The 24961-nt window shown below is 43.0% G+C and overlaps 1 protein-coding gene across 2 annotated transcripts; it reads right to left on the bottom strand.

Moving 5' to 3' along the window:
* Window positions 1-511: 511 nt before the first annotated feature.
* On the bottom strand, window positions 512-21013 carry col6a2 (collagen, type VI, alpha 2). 2 transcript variants are annotated; one of them, XM_083889434.1, is made up of 32 exons: window positions 20824-21013; window positions 18795-18907; window positions 18601-18701; window positions 18346-18489; window positions 16330-16692; window positions 16217-16237; window positions 16066-16131; window positions 11887-11985; window positions 11769-11795; window positions 11646-11672; window positions 11487-11531; window positions 11295-11348; window positions 11130-11192; window positions 10975-11037; window positions 10788-10841; window positions 10653-10688; window positions 10499-10561; window positions 10316-10378; window positions 10150-10212; window positions 9185-9247; window positions 9047-9097; window positions 8859-8957; window positions 8713-8775; window positions 8195-8230; window positions 8059-8104; window positions 7810-7962; window positions 6774-6868; window positions 6231-6412; window positions 5954-6132; window positions 5820-5858; window positions 2366-2700; window positions 512-1387 (listed from the first exon to the last, which is right to left on the bottom strand). In XM_083889434.1, the coding sequence occupies exons 2-32, from the start codon at window positions 18865-18867 to the stop codon at window positions 1118-1120; spliced, it is 3036 nt and encodes a 1011-aa protein (XP_083745560.1). In that variant the 5' UTR covers window positions 18868-18907; window positions 20824-21013; the 3' UTR covers window positions 512-1117. The 2 variants fall into 2 exon arrangements, with proteins under 2 accessions (XP_083745560.1, XP_083745561.1); XM_083889435.1 differs by lacking the exons at window positions 512-1387; window positions 2366-2700 and adding an exon at window positions 2989-4582.
* Between the last annotated feature and the right edge of the window lie 3948 nt (window positions 21014-24961).

Here is a 24961-nt window from a genome sequence, read left to right as displayed (position 1 = left end):
CCCCCTCAAAATTCTTACAGTAAAGTCTGAATTCTGTGAAAAAAGAGTCAGAATTCTAAGAGTAGTCAGAATTCCAAGGTTAAACGCACAATTCTTAAATCAGAAGTCAGAATTTTGACTTTAATCCCAGAATTCCGACTTTCTGACTCTAAATATTCTTATTTTTTCTACACTCTCTTCTAATCTTCCCACAGTTTGAGAAACCATGGCGCGAATGCTTTGAATGTAGGGGCGTTTGTATTCGTTTATACTTGTAACTTGTAACTTGTACTTGTAATATACTAGTTCGACCACAACCATGTTAGAAGCATTAAGGGAATTCCTCTCTGGGGATCAGAGTGCAAAACAAATCCATTTAGTTCATGTTTATTAATGTTATGGAACATTCCACCAGAGGGGCACATCTTTCCTTACCTTTCTTTGACTGAAATCATTGTTCACATTAACAAAGTGATTGAAAACACACACACGTGCATTATATCTTGTAAACACAAAAGACAGTCTTGGGGTGACCACACTAGGCTTTATTTGGACTTCATGTTTACAGCTTGGTTTTTATTCTGTGTCATTAACTACAGTACACATGTTTCCTGTGTGGTGTGAATGTGGGGCATTTCGTGTGTGAAAATATGTCTGCACAGGTTTGTTTGTTTTCATTTAAATCCCCTGAACAAACAACAGTAAAAACAGCATAATATGATGTAAAAAGACGTCTCAGAACCAATCAGATGGTTTTGTCATTTTTTCTATCAGCACCTTTAATGTAAATACTGTGACTTTTCAAAGAGAGAAAGAGTTCTGCAAATTAAAAAAAGAAAAACAACAACAATAGAAAATAATCAAACAAATGTTTCGTACACATTCAATCATCATACGCCTCTCCACTGGGATCCTGATGAGTGTCTTTGGCTGGGAGAGCTGACCATGGATTTAGAAGAACTAGAACAACTGTGATATTTCAGATGATAGTGCCATGTCTGTGCCATACATTCATCATTCATACTCATAATGATCTCAGAGGTGTGGTGATGCCTCTGTGTACACCGTACACCGAAGGAAGGCCGTTATTTCTTTCTATAGATTCTAATTCTATTGTGTAGAGCTTTGCAGTTCCTCACTAGCATATCCAGCGGATAAAGCGGTCAAAGAACGACGGTTTGTTCAGTATGGTGTAGTCGTCTCCTCTAAAGATGGCGGACATGTCCCCAAGTGACACCTTTTGCAGCACCTCTTCGTCTGTGTCGGTTCCCATGGCGATCACTGTGGGAACCCCTTCTTCTCGTCTCATGGCACTCACACCTTCATCCAGCTGCTCGCTGGCCGTGATGCCATCAGTGATGAACACGAAGGCCACCTCAGCGTTGCGGCGAGTCTTGCGCTGTCCGCCCTACAAATACAGCAACGCACGTCAAATACAAGTAATACGAGTCAAAATCCTAGGAATCTCTTTCCTCCAACAGAACGACACGCCGGAAGTCTGTCAACGTCATATTTAGGCTACGTTTACACTAGCTGGATATTTTTAAAAACGGATATTCTCGTCCCTCCGTTTTCCAAGATAATGTCGCGCACACATCGTAGTTTCCATTCCAGTTTCCATTTATATTAACCTGTCGAGAGCCATCATAACTACGCCAAGCCTGTGGGCGGCAGTGTAGGAAGAAGGAGAAAGCCATACGAGTCAATCAGAATCCTCATCGACAACAACAACGACTGACCTCTCACCCTCCATGTATGGACGTAACTATACAAGTGACAGAGCGACAGCAGCGATGATAGCGACATCCCAAAATTCTCACGCCACTCCTCCGAGACAATAACCTCATTCTCAAAGTTCTCCCACCTGACAGCAGTCCGCCCAGGTGTGACCCAATGCTGACGGCTGGGCGGTCTGGCTCACCTCAGAGCCCTAACACGTCTCTGCTCCTCTACGTAATATAGGAGCTGTGTTTGCAAATGCAAACATGTAAAAATGGTAAAAAGGTCGCATTTTTGGAGCATAGATTGCCTAAAACTGTTTTTCTCCGTTTCAAGTTTTCCAAAATCTCCCCTTTTCCGGGGTTTTTAGAAAGAATCGCTTTCAGAGGCGAAATCGCCGTTTTTGTGTAAACGAAAGGCACAAACACATGGGAAAGTCTCAGTTTTTTAAAAATACCCGTGCTAGTGTAGCCTTAGTATCGCCTCAGCAAGCTTTGAACCTCGCTAGGGCTGGTACATAAAAAACACCAGGTACTAAAAGCAAAATAAACTGAGTTGAGTCAAGCCTTCCCTTTTGGGTGTGGCACGCAAAGTCTGTTGAAACATCCCTGCTGGTGTTTAGCTTATGCAAACTACTCTCAGACTAATGTGTGTGTGTTTGTCATACCGGTAAAATCAAAACATTGTTGACAGCATGGATGATGCCGCTGCCCAGAGCAGAGGAGGAGTCCATGTAGTTGACACCTGCCAGTGCGTCTGAGATCACTGTGAGATTGTGCGTGAGAGGGAATTCCACCCTCTGTTCTGTAGGGCTGCCGTACTGCACCAGAGCCAAGCGGGCATTCCTGTCATCAGACGGGCCGTTGGCCAGGGTGAGGCGGCGGGCCACGTTCTCGATCAACTCTTTGGCCCTGCGGTGGTTCTCCAGTCCCATCCTCTCAGAACCGTCCAACATGAACACCACGTCCACGGGCCGCTGAACGCAGTTAGCCACGGCCGGCTCTGGAACAAGACACACACACATACACTGAGTTTTAAAGGACACAGGTGCAGTTGAAACACGGCGAGAGCCGGTTAAAGTATGATGTTGTATCTGGTTGTACACATGCTACTTCCAGTCCAGCTGTATACTCTTAGAAATAAAAGTGCTAAGTAGAACCACATAAGGTTCTTCAGTCCTCATAGGAGAACCCTTTATAGCTCCAGGTAGAAGCTTTTTTTTTTAATAAAGGTTCCACTAAGAACCCTTTTAAAACCCTTTATTCAGGAAAGGGGTTTTAAAAGGTTCTCTGGATCAAAATGGTTCTTACTGGAACCATTAGTGTTACCAAGAACCCTTGAAAAACCCTTTCTTCGGAAAAGGGTTTTTCGGAAGCAAATGGTTCCAGGTAGAACCTCAGGCCTTTTGGAACCCTTATTTCTAAGAGTGTATGATGTAGCCCGAATGTTCTCAAATCACTAGTGATCTCACTAGAAATGTTCGTTCAGTTTGCTCTGCCATTTTTTTTTATTATTATTAAACTTGAAAAAACATCACAAGCTACATTTCATTTTATACCAAACAATGGTGCAGCAGTCAAATAACTAATGTAATGCCCTAACACTTGGCTATAATTGCTCTGTAGTGATTTTTTTCCATAAGTCATTCGACTTTACCAGCCAAGCCACATGCAAAAGAAAAAAAAAAAATCATGCACCAATCAAAGCTCACAGAATAGCTCCTTCATTGTCAGAGCAAAGTCAAAGTAACCATCGCTTTATCCTCCACATGAGGGTCACGGGGGGTACACCCTGGACAGGTCATCAGACCATCACAGGGACACATAGAGACAAACAACCATCCACACTCAACACTCACACCTACAATTTAGTGTGCCTAATCTCAAATTAACCAATCCTTCATTTATACCAGCTTCTGATTCATTTTACTGTATACTGTCACAAAACCACACATGTAATCACCTTTTGAGTCACTACATATGGAAGTCATTCACAGAAAAATGTGAGTAAAAGGCCCTAACCATGGATAAGTGCAAAAGAGCAAAAAAAAACAAAAAACGACAACAAAACAACAACATCCCCGAAAAACAAAACAAAACAAAAAGTGTGTAATTCAGCTAGCTTATGATTCACAGTGGAATAAGTCTTCATCAAACAACCACTGTACATTATACAGGAGCAACATGAATGGCTCTGCAGTGGAATCTGTCCAACAAAATGGAAGACATCCACTGTGAAAGAAGTGTGTTTCTCCACTGACGTGGAAGAAATGATATGTAGCATATTCACATCCCTTTTTTCTGAGAGACAGCGCACCACTTTCTTACAGCATGTTAATCGGAAACACTTGACGAGGAGTCATGAATCCACCTTTTGCTTTGTTGGCGCGTCATATACAGCAACTACAGAGAAGGCTGCTCTGAAATGTTAGGAATAGGCCCCACTTCAAACAATCATGCATCAGCCCAGGTGTTAACTGCACCAACAGAGTTACATCAAACGCCCACTGCTTTAATAGGATCTATCTTATGTCGCGCGCTAAGCTTATTAATCATTGGCATCCATATTGGCGAGGTAGCATTGTTAGCATATCAGCATTAGCAAAGTCCTATGGCTTTCTCTGGGTCTCCCATAATGTCCCCATAGACATATTTGAAGGAGTCGATGAACAGCTGGGTCCACTGCTGCCTGTCCGCTCCCCCGGCGAGTTTGGCTCTCTGGGCTGTGTATGCCATGGTTGCCACGCCAACCCCATACTGCTGCTCACTCAGGCCGTTCAGCAGGCTGGCCACACTCGCCAAAGAGGTGGGGACCAATGAGGGGCTGCCTTCTTCAGCCAGGGGCTTCCAGGGGGAAGGGGTTTGCCCCACAGTGATGCCCCCTCCTGCAACAAGTGGGCGGAATGACATTGTGGGCGGGGTCCCACAAACACGAACGCATCAACACAGCCAAATAAGATGCTGAACGAACTTTGCACTTTGCACATCGGAGGCAAGACTGGTCTTGCTTGTTTTAGAACCACACAATTGAATTTCATACTTTAAGCCACAATGGAGCTAATCCTATCACAGTTACAATCAGTAGGGGCAGTCATGCAGACATGACTTCACCTACCATCAGGGAGTGGTTAAAGGCATGAATCCAATCCAAAATACAATCCAGCAGAGAAATCTTCATCTCAACAGTACTCACGCATCTTGTTACGCTGAGCAAACAGACCTACTGCATACAGTATGTACCTGTCACTCTGTCTTACCTCCACATCAGTGGCGATTGCTCCAAAACAAAGGGAAGCTCAGCTTCCTCAAAAATGCAAAGTCAAATATGTTCTGTGTTGTATTTGCATGTCACTACTAAACGTGTGCTACAACGTGACTAGTTTGTGACACGTTTATCAGCTGTTTATCACGGATGACGGTTTGTCTAACGTGATTTTTCGTATTCCCGTAGCAGCTTAAAACCACTCGAAGCTCAGCTTCAACTGTTCTCTGTGGGACGACACGGAATAGTTTTTTCCCCACTGCAGTGAGCTCCACAGTGATCGGACAAATGTGCCCAAAAAAATGTCACTTCTGGGGAAGCTCAGCTTCTCTGGGGGGGGGGTCAATGGAGCAGTGGGTGGGCTCTGACGCTGGGCTTCTGCATGATGATTGGAGGAACTGTCTGAAAGGCGGAACCAGTTTTTGATAGACATCGTTGTAGAAACCTACATGACAGCGGAGTGTGGATTTTGCGAGGGATATCTGTAGACAAACAGTTGGTCGTTGTGTGCTATTTGCTCGGCGATATAGACCATTTTCATTTGTGCATATACACTGTAAATAAAAACACTATTATAGCATTTCAGTTATACATAATTATCATCCTTGTTCTAGTTGGTGAGTTGCAGGATTTATGAAATAATTTATGGATAAATAACTGAGCCTGAAATGAGCTTCCCCTGTTTCCAAGACCAGCAACCACCACTGCGCCACATACCTTATTGACAAGGATTTTGTTTAAATGATACTGAAACCCTGATAATGCTGGCTATCCATGCCTATATGTTGATGCAACATGTGTGACCTCTGTTGAAGACACAAAGCGAAAACAAATTTGATGCCCGTTTCAAAAAGTCTTACCTGATTTACATGGCAAATCTGGACATATGACGACAGGATCTGAAACAACAGACAATGACAATGTCAGAGGATGGGGCCAAAAAGTGAAACAGCGTCTCATAATGTGAATGAATGTGTTCCAATGAAGCCTATACCTGGGCAGAGCACATTCTCAATCTTGTCAATGAATTCCTCTGCCACCAGGTCTGCAAAGCGTCTCATGCCCAGCACGTTGCCATCCTTCTGGCAGGCGATGCTCTTCAGACTCTCATTCTCCTCAATCTGGTCAAACATGTCCCCGATGCCAATCGCACTTACCTCAACACTGGGATCACTGGGTCCACATGCGGCGCATAAATACAAGAGCTTCGGTTAGGACGTGTTCGACAAAGTATCTTTGGAAACTCAAAACAGCGCAGGGATTGCAAGCACCTGCAGAGGTAGGTGAGCAGCGAGTCGTCGTCTCGGGGATCAAAGCGTCCATCTGTGATGACGACGACGGTGACATTGGCTTTTGCTCTGCGGCTGTCTCGGATGAGGTTGTCGTAGGCATACTTCAGGGCCGACGGGGTCCACGTTCCTCCAGCGATCCACTCCAAACGCTTCACTGCATCCTGCGTGGTGGAGAAGGCTGCATGAGAGCGATGTGCACAACGCAGAACACAGGAGAAACTGACAAAAATTCTATAAAAAAAGTCAATCTGGGATCAGTCAGTATTAACATGCCTTTGATGCCCTACTCAATAGACATTTAAACTACAGTGCACAAATTGAACATCCAGTGCAACAATGCATGACACTACAACAGTACACCATGAAGACATTTATATCTACTATATATAACTATGTAAACATGTGACTGTGATGATGAGGATGACTTCCATCTGGGTGCAAAGTTGCCAAAACATTCAAATCTCATCTAATGTTGACATATAAAATTAAATAAAACGACTGTATGTGCGTGTCGCACGAGACCTTGAAAGCCGTCAAAGAGTCAATCTTGGGATCGTTGAGCCTGATGGCCTGAAATGTCCCATTGTGACTGTACTGCACCACTCCCACTCTTGTTCCTGATAACAAAACAAACACGATTTCAATTAGATGATTTTTGTGGGTTCCAGGCTACTGTCTCGTTGTTTGTTTAACAGCAGGTTAGGCACCTGGTTTAACAGGTTAGGCACCTGTGCATTTATGCTAGTACAAATACCTGCTTTACCATGTTAGTAAGCACCTAGTTAGTGTGTTCCCTTATCCTAATCCTATTTTGAACATACAGTATATACAGAGGCTATAAAAATATGCAATATAGAGTGACTTCTATCCTTTTTTTTAAGCACAACTTAGACAATATGATTTAAAAAAAAACATTTTCAACAACTATATGAACACACCTGAGCAAAAAGTACACATGTTTAAAATTGGATTGAATTTGCGAAATTTGGAAATATGTCACAGTTTTAAAGGTGCATTATGTCATGAATCTAAATCAACTGGCCATAAAATCCTCCTAATATGTCACAGAGACTCAGGAATAATGTTCATATAACAAACTGAACTCACCAACAACAACAGTACAGCCAAAATATTTGCATTAAAAAAAATATTTTGCAGACTGCAAATCACGTTTATGTTTTGAAATCATGTTTTGGCATGTGGCGCCACCTACCGCCGTCTAACAATCACTGCAGTCAGTCCCAGCTGCCGAGCTACCGCGGGTTGCCAGTTAAGTCAGAAAACGAAACCTTAAAGACCTCTGTATTTTGAATTGGAATGTAGTAACCGTTTTTGGCCACATTCTTACATATGGCACTTTTAAGAACAAAAAGAAAAGATAAAAGGTCTATTTTTGTGACTTCTGCACAATTATTGCTACCTATGTTAAAAATCGCCTCTGGGAGATGTTCCAAAATCAAAATTTCCTGTCCTTTACACACACTTTAAAGAAACAAAAACATTGTGACAATAGCACAGGATTTGCTACGTTCCTATACCATTATATTTGTATTTTCACCTGTGTCTGACTGGGGGTCTTTGGAAAAAGATCCCAGTCTGTTGATGGTGTTGATGACAAAGTTCTTCTCCAGGGTGAAGTTGGTGAATCCCACCGACTCTGAGCTGTCGATCACAAACACGATGTCCAGGGCTCCGCAGCGTTTCTCGCAGTCTGCAGACACAACACACAGCCAGCGATGAACCCACACAGCCTCTCAGAAAGGGTTTTTGAGACAGGATTGGCAGAGCCATGCTCGGACGAACTCACCGCAACAACCGCACGTCTCCCTGATGTAGTTCATGACGTCACATTCCTGCAGGACAAAACGCACCATAATGTTTCTCTATGTCTTTCAGATGATGTGCCAGAGATCAAACAAAATCGTGAGAAAAAATGTTCTTACAGTGAGGCCGGGATCTCCCTCGGGACCTGGATCTCCCTATAGGGGAAGGAAAAACGCACACAACGACTAGTTTGGGATTACAAGCATTTAACTATGAGTAAACAAGTAAAACCATAAACACATTGGCTGTGTTTGGCCTTTTTTTTGCTTCCTCTGCATTGTTTTTTAACTGGTCTGTTATGTTTATTGTTTACAGTTCAGTTTCTTGTATTTAACTGGTCTGTTAAGTTATTGTTTACAGTTTTTGTTCCTTGTCTTTAGCTGGTCTGTTTAGTTATTGTTTACAGTTGTTGTCCTGTTTGTCTTGTTTGCCTAGATTTGTCTTATTTTTACCTGAACCAAATACGCACCTTATTTACATTCACTCTTATCTTATTTCTTTCTATGTACAGTTTTTATAACATTGTGTAATTGTTAATCTGTATACGGAGCTGCTGAAACCCTGTTCTTTCCCCACTGTGGGATAAATAAAGCTATCTTATCTTATCTTATCTTATGACATCATGTACAGCACTTACGTCACGCCCAAAGTCTCCTCTTGATCCTCTTGGGCCAGGTTCACCCTGAGGCCCTGGCTCACCCTATTGAGATTAACAACATGATTACACAGTAAACAATGCACACACTGCAGGCGAAAAATGTCTAATGACAATGAGGTACATACAGATTCTCCTGGGGTTCCTTTATTCCCAGGCCCGCCTTTTTGACCACAGTCTCCCCTGCCGCCACGAGGTCCACGATTGCCATTCTCGCCTCTCTCACCCTGCAGGAGAACACTTTGTCAGCCCAAAATGTGTCACCGCAGCTCGCTATTTACTGCTAAGGTGCAGTATAAGTGTGTGTGGACGTTACCGGTGAGCCTCTTGGTCCAGGATAGCTGAAGCCAGGTCTTCCAGTGTCCCCCTAAAATATGGACAAAATTAAGACCAATAAAAAAAAAATGCAGCAGCAAGGAAAAAAAAGCAGCCACACTGACACTCAGATGCTCACCTTTGGTCCGGCCTGTCCAGGTTCTCCTCTGGGGCCAGCATCACCAGGATCACCCCTGGTACCCTACAATACAGCGTTGAAGAGGCACTTTAATTAACTTCCGCCAATACAGGTCTCTCAGGCAATACAATGACAGATGACCTAGTTGGATGCACGACATAAAACAGCCAAAACAGCGATGAGTCGTCGCGATCCATGAGTGACGTATACAATGGTAAACAAACATAGTTTAGCTGGAAGTCATGCAGCTAGCGCCAGTTGACGCACAGGCGAGTCGCAAATGAGTATGCAGTGTCTGCAGGGGCGCAGCTTGTGAACAGGCAAGGCAGGCAACTGCATTGGGGCCCCGAGCTGATAGGAGGCCCCCGACACTCGGAGCCTGAGGGCTGTTTTTACTGAAATGTGCAGTGACCAGCAACATCTCAGTCCCCCTTAAAAAACAATGGGACATTTGCAATGACATCTCAGTAGGAAACCTCCCTAAAGAGGCCCCACCTCACTTTAACCTGTGTGAATTTATTGTTTTGCAAGTTGGAAAATGAAGAGGATTATTTACAGTGTAATGCATATCTTTTTTACTCAGTTTATATGTTTTTTTCCAGTTATTTACAGTAGTTTATTGTTCTATATATTTATATTGTTTTTTTACAGTATTTTATTGTTCTTTACATTTATATTTTCACATACCTTTTAATTACAAGGTTTTTCCATGTTATTTCATTCATTTTGAAAAAAAATTATATTTTGAACTCATACATTTTTCGTTATTTGTAACATAATGGTGATGAACACTGGTTGTAAGGAAGGGCCCCCTGGGAATTTTTGCTTAGGCCCCTACATATTCTAGAATCGCCTCTGAGTCTCTGTCTGCTGTAAACGTCACCGATTTACATGGATTGTGTTGGGAAACATTTGCGCTAATACAAGTACACCATACAACAATGTTACAAATATGTTGCACCTACAATTTTTCCAGCCTCTCCTGGGCCCCCTGGTGCTCCTCTGGGACCTGGCAGACCATTGTCCCCCTGTTCAGAGGAGAGAGCGTCAACAGTCAAGAGAGTAGGGTGTCATATTGTAGAATATATATTCAGTATATATACGTTATAAAGACAATACAGTTCTTCCTACCTTTGTACCTTTGCTTCCTGATTCACCTGGAAGCCCTCTCACGCCCTCGGGCCCCATTTCACCCTGAAACAACAGTAGGCAAAATAAATGACGGAAAACACATCTGAATAGAAGCGACCAAAGCAATAAGTCAATCATGCAGAAATATTTCACTCTTGTGCATTTGTGTTGGTGTAACTATACCTTTTCTCCCTTTCCTCCATCTGGCCCTTGACCACCCTTTGTTCCATAGTCCCCTCGTCTTCCCTAAAAACACAACAAACATATGAAAACAATCGGGAACACGGGGACAGAGAAAGACAGGGGGTCGCGTCGTTGATGGGTTAGGTGTTCTTACAGGCTCTCCTCTGGCTCCTGGAAGTCCAGCTGTTCCCTGTGAAGCACAACACACATGTGAGCCACTTAATGCACATACAGTACTGTGTTTGGATGTGTTTTTCTGCCTGTAGTGATGAACTGTAGTGAGTCTTACTGGGCTTCCTTTCTGTCCGGGGGCGCCAGGTGTTCCAGGACCTCCACTCTCTCCCTGCAGAGGAAACACCAGTCTTTAGCCTTTTTACCACCAACATCCATCCATCCATCATCTACTGCTAAAGCACCTATCTCAGCTGACACATGTCCTGGCCTATTAAAGCATCTAAACAAAGGGACAGGCTTACTTTTGGCCCAGCATCTCCAGCTGGGCCAAGGGGACCAGCTCTACCAGGACGTCCAGGATCTCCCTGAAGACAGAAATCATACAAAATTATATGATATAATATAATAAGTCGGACGAAGGATTGTTTCTGCACTGAGTAGAGACGCGACTGCTTACCTTCTCGCCATCAGTTCCAGCGGGACCACGTTCGCCGACATCTCCTGGGTGACCATCAGGACCCTGTCAAACATTGTACAGACACCATAAATGGATCAAAACAATGTTTGTGCACCAACAACGCTGCACTTTTTTTTCTTTTCTTTTTTTTTTTCAAATTCTCACTCTGTCGCCTGGGTCTCCTTTGCAGCCAGGAGCACCAATACGTCCAATTTTGCCCTAAAGTCAAAAAGAGAGGGAAGAAAAGGTTCACGTTAGAAAAACAAAAACGAGACCAGAGAGCCACTATTTCAGCAAATCAGAATCGCTAAACACTATGTGCAGCTGGTTTAAAATGCAGATTTGTGCTGCTCTCACCTTCTGACCGTCAGTCCCATCACGTCCTGGGATGCCACCCACACCCTAAAAAAAAAAAGAAAGACAAGGAACAATTAAAGGAGAAAAGGCAATCACGCCACATTCACTGACAGGTTTAGGAGAAAATTAGAAAACAAAAAACAAAAAAAGAAGTCCCACCTTCTTCCCCTGAGATCCTAGCTCTCCCTGTGGGCAGACAGAAGGTCATAGTCATTTCATGTACAATGCATAAGTACATATTAATACTTACTCATTAGTACTCAACAATCAGCGCCTCCTCACCTTCTCGCCTTTGAAACCTCTTTCTCCCTATAATGAGTAAAAAAAAACAAACATTAATAAAGCCACAAACAAAATGAATGTCTCATACTCTGCAGTGAATATCGTGTACGTGTCTTACTTTGATACCGGGCTGACCGATGGGACCCTCAATACCGGGGTCTCCTGGGCGACCTCTTTCTCCTTTCAGACCGGGGTCACCGTTGTCACCTTTAGCTCCCTGGAATTCAATGGAGAGACCGTCACTGAGAATGAACGTGACTGACGGTGGTTTGTTACATCTACAGTATATTAGTGAATGTTTTTTTCCCTGAACGTGAATTACAGAGGATGTGACTGTCGTAAACCGAAGTAAAAACAAATGACAACGCAGATACTGTACAGAATAATAGACACGAATGCATTGATATGAGCACACGTGCATAGCAGGAAAATATAGTACACATTAGGGGTGGGATATTGTTGATATCTGAAAATAGCAGTTACTGATTTACCCCCCAAAAAAGCATTGGCAGTTCTATTATCAGTATTATCGTTTCATTTAATTATTCTTACAGCACATGCTTAGGGAATACTGAGTAAGCGAAGCCAAACACACTTTATCTTCTATTTGGCCTGATTTAATTTGTTTTATTCTTTTTTTTTTTAATTCTCGGCTAAATGTAGCAATTTTTGTGTGTATCTATGAATATACATTTCCATCTAAAGCTATTCTTTCCTCCACCCACTCCCTGTTAACCGTCCCTACAACCTCCACCTGAGAGCTGAATTACATTAAAGCCCAATTTATACTTCTGCGTAAAGTGCTCTGCGTAGGGTAGAGACTGTCGAAGAGCCTCTGCGTCGTCTCCGTCTGCACGAAATATTTTTGGTTTGAGCGGCCCACAGCTGAAAGGCCCTTTGGGCAGGGGAGTCGGGGTGTCAGCCGGTTCCTGCATGCCCTGTCCACGCACAACCAACTCTGGGTGTGGTTCCAAAATCTGGGCTGCATGCGTTGTGTGTGGAAATATACCAGGGCCTTTATAGACCCAGACATGGTAGCTTATATTAGTGGAAGTGGTGGCTGATACGATTTAAATCAACCAATCAATTAAAGAACCAGCAGTTCAACTTGAAGACAAGATAAATAAATAGAACATTTAGGCAGTAACAGTTTATCTGAGTGCGTACAAAAGTAAATTTGCATATGGACAGGCAACATTATCTCCTAGAAGTTGAATCCCTGCACAACTAAACCGAATTCAATGACATTTAGTCAGGAAATCATTTTCTTTCTTTGTTATCTTACATGTCTACAGACCTAACCTTTGGATAGATGGAAATCCCATCACAGATTTTATTAGTTTGATCTTGAAATACTAACGTATTGAAACTATAAAATAATAGTTTGGGTGTGTGTGCATATTTGCACTGATTAAAGATTCTGTGACCTTTCATGAGTAGTTTTGGAGTTGGAAACACGACTTAACTTATCTGTCCGATTGCTAACTGAGACGAGGAGCACGCTGCCATTTGTTTCAGCCTCATACCTTCATTCTTCAAATTCTGAACTACTTGCAGTGAGAGACAACAACATCTCCTGCGACCTTAGCCGATGACTTATCATTCCACCTTGGGGGCTGAGTAATGTGCTTTTGGCGAGAATAGCTACAACGCTGTCCGTTCGGGTTGAAGTCGGGAGCCGCCCGGGTGTTGCAGTGCGCAGTATTACTTTATAATTTCAATTTAGAGCTGCAACTAACAATTACTTTCGGAATTGATTAATCTGTGGATTATTTTCTCGATGAATCGATGAATCGTTTGGTCCATAAAACGTTGATCAGTGTTTGTCAAACCCGGAAATGGCGATGTTCTCGAATGTCTTGTTTTGTCCACAAACCAACATTTAAGAAGCTGAAACATTCCAAAATCTTGTTTTAATAATGAAAAAATGCTTCCAACCGAATAATCAATTCTCAAAATAGTTGACGATCATTTTAGTAATGGATTAATCGTTTCAGCTCTATTACAGTTATTAAATAAATATGCTAGTTAGATGAATATGGACAATGTACAATGATTGTGAAGTGATTCTGAAAGAGAGTTGATATAAATGCACAAAATTGAGAGGATTTTAACAGATCAATAATATGTTTTAGCTTCAGTAGATCGTAGATAGTCTTCTTACGACTGCAACAGCACTGAATGTCATGAGGGCTGAGATTTGAACAAAGTTCACACGACGTTATCTGACAATCTGCTCGCCGACCAGTTCTGCAAGTCTCAGCCAAGTCGGCATTCGTTTCATGTAAAATACTGTCGCCTTCCAGACGTGTCACAGACTCCGATCTCATTTTCAGCATGCTGGAAATTTGATCTGAGTCTGTGATGACTCCAGCCAATCACAGACAAGGACACGCTTCATCAGAGGGGGAAGGAAAAAAAATGAGAAATGCAACATCAAAACACACACAGCACTGCAACAATAATAGTTCTGCAGTCAAACTTTTAGACGTGAAACAAAGACCATGAGACAACACGTGGTCTACAGGAAGATGCCAAAGCGGAAGTAAAAATATATTGTATAGCCACCAGGGGGCATTTCAAAAAGAAGTTTTGTTTGAATGTCTGTCTATCTTAATTTATAGCGTGACTAAACATTTTCCTGATTGTTAATAGTCTCAATCACTAGTTTCAGGTCTGCTTCAATAGAACATGATGTCAAGTCTGTAAATTATGTTTCCATTTAGAGGAAAATAAACAATAAACACAGCACATATGGACACCAGTGGGGTTTACGGTTGTTGACTAAATCTTAAAGCGAAGTTGAAAACCTAAACCTAAAGCTCAACATCACAGTGAGTTGCAAAGGTATCCTCTGACTCTTAAGTTGTGTATTGTGAACTTGGCTTTACCAAAACGACACCGTATTCATGTGGGCTAATTATAAATATATAATATAATTCACACAAGAGACTCACTAAATGTATTAACAAACAATCTTAAGAAATGGCACAAAGTCAAAAGTACAACGACGCGATTTTTACGAGACAATATATGCTCTTCATACGTTAACATTTAATGGGTAGATGTGGGTAATAAAGTTTAATAATTGAAGGAACAACATCAGCGTTAACATATGGCGACTGAACATGCTAGCATTTACAGCCACATGTGCTTTTGGAACTCGTTTGGGTGGCGTCCTGAAATCATAAATCCGTCGCCGGAGTTTGATTTCAACTGAAAACCAATACAGGTTCGTTTCACAGCTATAGCGAAACACACGGGCCGCTAAATCCAAGCTAAATGTATAAGGCAATGTAATGTTTTCACTCTAAATGCACTTTTAGTCTTTAAAAAAACCATCTCTTGGAGGAAAACAGCCATATTAAGTGTGTTTTTCCTTGCTTTCTGTCTTTCTTTTTTGCGTTATTTTCTCAAAGATTCAGCACCCTGCCACTGGCTCCAGCTAGCATTAGTGAACACACACATACACACACACACACACACACACAACACACACACACACACACACACACACACACACACACTCAGCGGTAGCCGGCCGTGACATTCCTGCAGCTGCAGAGCTCTCTCTCCCTCGCACACGCCCCCCCAGCGATCTCCCTGGGGGACGAATGCCTAATGAGTCACGCGCCTGTCTGCCGTTACCTCGCAGCATGTATTGTGTGTGTGTGTGTGTGTGTGTGTGTGTGTGTGTGTGTGTGTGTGTGTGTGTAGGCGGGATGGAGGGCCGATTTGGCGCGAGCGGTGGGGGAAAAGGAGGAGGGGGATTGAGGAGACGACGCGTAAGTGGCAACCTCTTGAAACCAACTGTCAACCACATACATATTGAATTAAACAAATCCATGTTTACAATGATAAAACATGTTTAGTCTTGTGTGTGTGTGTGTGTGTGTGTGTGTGTGTGTGTGTGTGTGTGTGTGTGTGTGTGTGTTCTTGTGGCATACTGAGGACCAGTGAGGGTTTTTAACCAACAGAGTGAGGACATTTTCACGAAGTGAGGACATTTTCAAAGTGAGGTCCTCACTTTGTTGTCATTGAAATCACTTCTTTAGGTTGTAAACATGCTATACCGGTACTCTGGTTTTAACAGAGGTCCTCAATTTGGTACAAATACCGGTTTTCCAGCTCTGGTGTTTCACACACTTTTTGCTCTGGGGCTCCACCTGCAGACATTGTATGGTACTGCACCCAGTAGTTCTTTATAGATGTCATTCAAGGAGTAGGTATTTGTAATTGTGTGTGTGTGTGTGTGTGTGTGTGTGTGTGTGTGTGTGTGTGTGTGTGTCTAACTCACTTTTTGTCCTCTGTGGCCTTTTGGCCCTGGAGGCCCTGGTGTCTCCAGACAGGACACTTTGTAGCACTGTGAAATAAGTAAAGAGGATATATCAATATGGCCATATAAAACATTTGACATTTGGGATGGTTTGGTCTCTGTCTCGTCTTACCTCTACATACGCCAGATGTTTCTGTGAAGACAAAACAAAAAGACAACGTGAAAACACGATCATGGTATTTTCCACGTATCCCCTTGTGTCTCTGTGTCTCGGCTGTGTCTTACCATTGTACTAATGATGCGGTCGATGGTGTCGGTGTGTATGACGGCTCTGCCCTGGCTCAGGTCCACCGCCATGAAGTCACTCCTGTAGACCATCGCTGGAGAGTTGGCGATCTCCCGCAGACCCGTCTCGTCGACGTTCTTGGACGCCGCGACCACGAATACGCGGATGCCCTCGTCCCGAGCTTTCTCCGCTGCCACCTTGATGCCCCCGCACGGGTTTCCAGTCACGTGACCGTCGGTGATGACCACAGCAAACCGCAGGGCCCCGGGGGCCGAGGGTGAACGCAGCATCTCATGGGTCATGTTGGCGAGAGCGCAGTCGATGAAGGTGCCTTTGCCCAGGTATCGGATTCCTCTAACACGCTGCAAACAGTGGGATAGTTTGAGATGTCATCAAGGCCAAAAAAGGTAAAATGGTAAATGTGCACATTTGTTTTAATGGTGCTGTATGTAAGAAATGCACCGTATTAAGTCAGAAGATAACAACGATATGTCAGTACTGATGAAGAAAAATTAAATTAACAGCCTTCTGTGTATGTTTATGTAATGTACTTTATTTTTTTATCGCCCTTTATAACAACCCACAGCTGACCACAGTGCTTTACAAAATAAAAGCATTACAGACACACAGCATTAAGAGCAGACGGTAGAAACAAATTCATGAAACACAAGAAAAGAATAGAATAGAAAGAATTTTTAAAAAAGTATAAAAACTATCACAGCACAAATTTCTGTTAAATAGGCTGGGGCGAGGCCATTAAGGGCTTTAAAAACATTCAAAGACTATGATGTACAAGTGTAGCAAACTACCTGGTAACTTTGAGGAGGGAGGAGAATGACCTGACATGACCGGTGGAACCATATCAGTATTGTTTTGCAAACGTGTAGTAGATTTTGTACAGGTGTCGTTTGAATTATTGCTTTCAACGACTAAGGAACTCTTAGTGCTGCCATTGCGAAATGTGTGGTTTTTTTCATCTAACGATTCATTTTTTAATCGTAAACATTTTTTTAGTAGCGATATAACGTTTTGTGTACTTCTAAAAAAAAAGTTCTAGGTTTCATCTGGCCAAAGGTACGTATAAAATAAGAATAAAGAGGGGGAAAAGTTGGGTGGGTGGGTAATATGAGGTATTAAAATTAGAACACAATATTATGATATCGCAATAAAGATATTCATGATGATATTTCACGGAATTTCAAAGTAAAAGTGCTTGTTTTTATATGGAAGGATGTATACTTCCATATACTTTGAATGTCCAAAACTAAATTAAGTGAATAATAACATTGACTTTAATTAAATAAGCTTATATATACAGTATTTATACATACATACATAATATACAGCACATAATATGTGTGTGTGGGGTTTAATGTTGAATGTAATACATTTCAAAATGTAATAATTAAAACCGAATGTCTTATCATTACTAGAAGAAGAAAGTGTTATTTTCCATTACAATTCGAAAACATAGTATATTTTTTACACAAATTCCTAATTGAAAAGGTCCAGAGTTACATGAAGGAGAGTTTGAATAAGCGCACAACTGCTTCCAAATAAAAACATTTGTTTGAGTAGAACACAGGGTTTGCTTTGTGGAGACGACCATCTTGGGTTGAACAGTTTCTACAGCAGCATGTTTGGAATTGTGTTGGTCTGCTAAAAGGGCGAGGTGAGCAGAGGGGTCCTCCATTTGTTGTACTCTGAATTCTCACCACTAGGTGTCACTGACTCTCACTAGTTCTTACACACTGGCCCTGACAGAAGAAGCTGCATGCACACAGTTAGAGCTGAAACGATTAATCGATTATTAATCTCTTTTGATAATCGATGAATCGTTTTTGAAGCTTTTTTTTTTCTTTATTAAAACAAGATTTCTGATTGTTTTAGCTTCTTAAATGTGTTTCTTTGTGGACAAAACGAGACATTGGAGAACGTCATCATTTCCAGGTTTGACTAACACCGATCAATGTTTACATTCGTGTGACGTGCATGCGTTGGCGTGCGTCACTCACTGTGATGAAGTCGCTCTTGGAGCCGATGCGACTGAACACTTCCTGTTTCATGGAGAAGTGCAGTCCACCGATGTTCCAGTTGATCCGCACCGCATCTCTGAGTTCAGCATCATCCAAACGCTGCACAAACTGCTCAGTGAATGTCTGCAGGAACAAAAAAATAAAGATGAAAGTGCGCAACGCGGGCAAACATGTGCCAATGGTTCAGATACAACATAGACACCATGGGAATGGGAGCGCAGATATACAAGGAACCTTGATGCTCTCCACCAGGGATCCAGGGGGCGGCTCCTGCAGGGCGATCGTCTCAGATGTGTCGATGGTGAAGTACACGTCGATGGGACATTCGTTCTTCTCTGCGAAGCACACAGAATGCATGTAAAGCCTTCCACAAAATGAGAACAAGACAATGCTGCGTCGTTGAAGCTGTGCTAACACGTGGACTCAACTGTTGCACTGTGCCGTCTCTCCGTGAGTCAGGGCTCCAAAAAGAAGACAGAGCCAGATGACCTCTAGACCCATCTTCTTCTTCTTCTTCGTCTTCTTCTTCTTCTTCTCCTGTCTGACATATGAGGGAACAGGTCACACGTCTCAGCCAACAAGTCATGGAATTAAGAATGTATATGAAAAAAAAGAATGCAAAAAACATTACGACATACAACATCCAAACGCTATGTAGTAGTGTTTTACAATTTCCACATCAACTCACGGACAACATGACAAATTATCGGCACAATTGATGATCAACAGTCTTTTATAGTATTATATACTATCCAACGTTTCGGTTTGTGCAGGATTGGATCATCAAACTACCTCAGTAACCTTCAGTCTCTAGGGACGGAACTCTCAAATATTGTTTTATTTATCTGCATACTCAAACTGTAGCTACAATGGATTTTCTTAATAGTATTGTGGTATTATTGTTCCTATATGGCACTATTACAGTCACATAGACAACAACAATAAAGAACAATTGATGTTTTTTTCCCCCTTTCCTTCCTCCTCTCCAAATCCTTAAAACTTGCGCACGCTGAGTGGAGAAACCGAGCAGAAAAAGCAAAAAAAAAAGGAGGGGAAAAAAACGGAATAATGTGACTGAAAACAACTAATTCATTCATCCGGATTCAGTCTCATGAACAAATGATGTCAACTGACTGTTGCCAAGAGAACAAAATGGCCGCCACAATTACGTAACAGGTTCGAAGCCATCACGAGTCAACGATACTCATAATGTTAACATTCATGTCATTATTTATACATTACATTCAACCAGGACACAACCTGTGCATGTTCAACCAGATCCACGTCATCTATACAGGCTCTATTACTCTTAACTCATCATCAGGAAGTGCTTCAAGCCATGGAAAAGGGTTTGACATATTTCCTTCATTGAGGAAGCCACAACACAGAAGACACTCCGCTGCCCCCTAGAGGATTTACTCTACGACCTCACTGTACGACCAGGATAGGGTTAAAACACGGATACTTGTAAAGTTTGACCTGGACTACTTATCACTTCAGATCACATGTGTCAAATTCAAGGCCTGGGGGCCCAGATGTGGCCCGCCATGTCATTTTATGTGGCCCGCGAGTGATTAATTGGTCTTAAAAATCTGTGTTAAAATAGGTCAATGCTGCTTTAAGGCTTGCGTTGACCATAAACTACATTTCCCACAATGCATGGCGATTGTGTTACCCGCATCCAGTCACGAGTGTATCATTGTATACACATCATGCGACGAGTGAAATTGAATAAGTAATAAATACAGAAAGTTACTTAGCAATATGTTACATCTGGTCCTTTGAGGGTAACCATTATGCTGATGTGGCCCTCAGTGAAAATTAGTTTGGCACGCCTGCTTTAGATGCACACATTCCAAAAATGATTAACAACAAAAATAAGAATAAAAATACAATCAACAACAAACAAGTGTGGAGCTCGACTGACTGTGAGGGAACTGAAGGACTTGTATGACTTTCCTCACACCAAAATGACACCGATGCCCAAAACCCAAACTGTTGCCCGTTACAGCACAGTGTTCTCTCTGCTGTGGCTCCCTCTAGCGGACAGACACCTGAGGACCGCGGAGGAGTCGCTCTTGCAGATGCCCACTTCTCTGAGACTGAGAGGTACAGTTTACAACGCATGAAAAAAACGCAAGAATAATATATAAAATATATATATAAAAAAATTAACAATAATAATACTAATACAGGGGGGAAAAAATCACTGCACCAGTAAATACCAAGGATAGATAAAAGCACCAGTAAAAGTGCGCACAACCTCAGCTTTGCCTCAAAAGCAAGTCGTTGGATACGAAGTCAAAGGCGTCAATACAGTGAATGAGAATAAAATCTCGGTCACGCAAAAAAAAAAAGAAAGAAAGAAAGAGAGACAGATGAGAGCGGACGGAGATGTGCAGAGAAACAGAGAGGACGGGAAACCCAATGCTGTGCGTAAAAAGTGCTCCAACATACCCAAACTCTTTCCAACTGCTTCAAAAACGTCGCGGGTGCCTGTTGTTCTGCCGATTATCTCATCTCAGCAGGCGGGGAAACCGATGAAGAAGTGAAGGGACACTGGAAGAGAGAATGGGGGCGATAAAGCCGTGGATGGTGCTGCGTTCACTTCACGCAGAGGAGCCGATCGTTCGCTCTCCTGTCCCGGTCCAGCCTCAGCAGCTCTGATCCCTCCTCCTCCTCCTCATGTGCGCGCACGACGCACCCCACGAGTGTCCACGAGTGGCCGCTTGGAGGCGCCGTGGCTCCGCAGGAACCCGTGTGTGCGCGCGCGCGTGTGCGTAAAGACCGCTGAGTTGCAGCCATGCATCAGTAAAAGAGTGATGCCAAAGCGGAGCTGGAGGTTTTTTTTTTTTTGTTTGAGTTAGACAATCCCCCCCCACCCCCACCCCCCCTTTCAAACTCAGAGACGCCTGAAACTCCAGCAATAGATTGGTAGTGTCTGTTCATCATCAGGGGAATGTGACAATGTATGGATCACGTGGCTCCTCAGGGGCAAAACACGTGACGCAGCGGAGTCACTCTGAGCTTTCATGTTCTCGAGAAAGAGGTTTGGAGGTTAGTGTCCTTCGTCAGGTGAGTAAAACAGAACAGGATGAAGAGCAGACACACACACGCACACGCACACGCACACACGCACACACACACACACACACACACACACACACACACACACACACACACACACACACACACACACACACACACACTCAAAAGACCCTTGCTTGTATCTGGTGGTCTGGTTGTAATTAGTTTGTCAGTGAGGGTTTACTCTGGGTGTAAACACTGACAGTGTGTCCATGAGTCTTCTCTCACCATGTTTACATGCATGTATGTGCCTCAGCTGCACCTCTGCCCATTTGTATGTGTTCAACTCTTCATGGACGCAGTGGGAGGTCTCCCTATTTTTTTAACGAGGATTTTACCATGCCTGTGCACATCTGCCCTTATATCTACACTTCAGGGTGGAAAGTTTATGTTGTTTGTGTGTCGCTGTTGCTGCTGCTCCAGGTGCCTGATGTGGCCCACAGACAAGACAGACAAGAGCAGCCGGTGCATCCACCAGTAGACACTGCCACTAATGAGTTGTCCAGCCCAGAAACACAGGAGGCAAATGTCAGGCAACTGGCAAGTCTTACATCCTGTATACGCGATAAGGCTGGAGATTATCGAGGTCTTTGAGGGTCAAAACCCGTGTGTGTGTGACAGATGCTGACACGCGCAACCGAACGTTTACCGGAGATGAAAGTTTCCAATAAAAGTTGATGAACTTCACATTCGTTAGAGAGACACACATTTGCAGGAACCAGATTAAAAATGTCTCTGCTTTGTGACTTAACTTTGTATGAAGAAGAAGAAGAAAAAAAGCATCTAAATGTAGTTGGAGATGAAACAGGAGTCAGTTTTGTGCCAAGGGAACCAAGTTTGAGAAGGGGGGGGGGGGGGTGAGAAAGAAAAGAAGAGGAGGCCAGCTGTTGGCCAGAATTATTACTGTGCATCTCTCCTCTCTGTTCATCCTGGCTCCTGATGGCTTTTTCCTTAAAAAGAGAGGAGTGGAACAGTGTGTGTGTGTGTGTGTGTGATGTGGAGGTGGAGGGAGCAAGTGGAGGGGTTCTGGTCTCTCTTAAACTGTGACTCATATAATAAGAATTACCTCCCTCCCAAATAGGAGTAAGGCAGTCTCTCTCTCCCTTCTGTGTTTCACACGCACGCACGCACGCACACTTTCTCTCACTCTTTAAGTTTTTCCCCTCGCTTTTTTCACATGGACTGAAAAGAGTGTTTCACTCGGCAGGGATTTCTCCATAATCAGTTCCAGAGTCGTCTCTCTCTCTCTCTCTCTGGATTATGCCAACATCGCTGCAACTTCTCCTCCCAGCCTTCCACAGACAATGCACAATGCAAAACTTTCCGGTCAATTTCACGAGCAAAAAGACACACACAAAGACGCGGCCTGTGCTCTGTGCTCCGTCGACTGCAGAAACATGAACGCAAATGCAAATGGCCACATCGGCTTTTGTCAGAGAGGCAGATACACGTTTCACTGCTTCTCTGCAAAGACGTGTTACCTCCAGATGTTCTCGTCACAATTCTGCACCTGAGAACAAATGAGCAGGATGTTGCATTCAACTTATGATAAGCTAACCATTAACCCACCGTTTCCCAGCTTCCTTTTGGAGTCAATATTTTCTTTCTCCCCTCCTTTCTGTGCCAGATGTGCTCTGTGTTCAGTCAAAGCAGCTGGGAGTCATTACCGTCATGCATACAACACAGGGCCGAGCGCACAAATGGTCAATCCCAGTGCGCCAAACATACAGCAATGTGCTAACCAGTGAATTTCGGTGGAAGTGTTTGTGCTGAGCTCTTCAGTCACAGGTCTGAACTCTGGAGCTTCAGAAAACACGAGGAAGGAGGAAGCCGCGTCAGGAGCCAAGATACATTTCTGAGGAACAGTCTCCTCTTAAAAAAACACACACTCACACACACACACACAGACACAGACACACAAAGCCTTGCATGCACACAAATCCCATAGATGTGCAGATACACCCCTGTATGTCATCCAAGGAAAAATGCATCATCATGCAAGTGGGCACACTTAAACACACAAACCTCAAAATGGAAGAAACGGATCAAGAAGCTGCAGCAACACAAACAGACATGCAAGTGGCTCCAAATCTGGACAACTGGGAAAAAAAATAAAAAAATAACTGCCATCAGGGAAAAGATTCAAACTGAGATAGTTCCTCCAAAATTCAAAAGAAATTCAGTCAGAGTGTGAAGATTTAATATAAAACATCTGTCTCTCACTGAGCCATTGGATTTAACAATTGCATGTCTGTGAACTGTTTAGAATTCTCACACCTCCATCAGTGCGGAGAACAAAAAAAGCAGTAGAAAGATGTTTGTAGTGATAAACGTTTAACCCCAAAGGTGGAATTCTTCCTCTCTTCTCTCCGCTATCTTCAACCGCGAGGTCAAAGATCAGACTCGGGTAAAGGTTGACAGTTGCTAAAAGGCACTTTAGCAGGCAGAGACTTGCTTTCACTCGGCACAACCTTCACTTTTCACAGAATTAGCCGTCGTCCACAGTCAAACACGGCTTCTTCTGAACAGCCAGAGATTCACGCTGAACAGAATCGCGTTTAAGAAAAAGAAAGAAAGAGGATTTGGTAACAAATTTTACAGCTAATGTGACTAAAACACCCCCCAAAGGGCAAGACAACAAGGGCTGGAAACAATGATGCCAAATGTTTAAAGGTGCAATTATATTGGCGTGTAAACACTAAACCATGTCATAAAGGACAACGTTTCCAGGTTAAATATGACCTACAGCAGTGTGCGGGACATGAAATGAAAAGGCAGATTGACTCAGTTGAACTACTGAGCTCTTTCATGACAATAATGTGTACAAGACTCACCAGTCGCAAATGACAAAGCACGATATGACATCAACGCTTTGTAATACTGATAAAAGGGTAAATACATACAAACATTTACATTCAACATAATATATAAAGTCTCTTACATTTTCACTCCCTGTGACTGCGCACAGGTTAGAGTTTGACTGAAAACACAGAGAAGTCAACCCTACCGCTGACAGGGATACATCTTTGTGTCTCCGCCCGCCTGGTCTCTGCTGCTGTATACACACGAATGCACCCACAGTCAGGTCTGATAGTATTGCTTGACAAGAGGCCGCTTTCAGGCGAAAGACGCATCGCACGCATAACGCTTTACCGCAATGATCGATACACCGCAGGTTTAGCTCGATGAATTAGTCTCCGAGGTGACACACGGTGATGCCATGAAACGTCAACAGGAGAGAAAAATCAGCAGAGCAGGTACGCTAACGTTTTTTTGATGATTGTGCTGAAGATGAAAAGTCAGTAGAGGTTGTAGAGAGAGACTATTTGGCTCCAATTATCCTTTTTTTTTTGTAAAATCTTATTGGGTTACACCTCTTTGTGCGCTATGGTCAGAAGACTACGCCGGAGCTTATGCTAGCTTGCTAAATCCGACGAGGCAGTTGCAGCAACGTCATGGCAGAAAAGGTTAACAACAAACGAAAAACATTTTTTGGGAGAAAGCTGCT

This window comes from Microchirus variegatus (genome assembly GCF_963457635.1).
Source record: "Microchirus variegatus genome assembly, chromosome: 5".
Lineage (NCBI taxonomy): Eukaryota > Metazoa > Chordata > Actinopteri > Pleuronectiformes > Soleidae > Microchirus > Microchirus variegatus.
The sequence above is the reverse complement of the archived record's forward strand: the minus strand, read 5'-3'. Positions and strand labels throughout refer to the sequence as shown.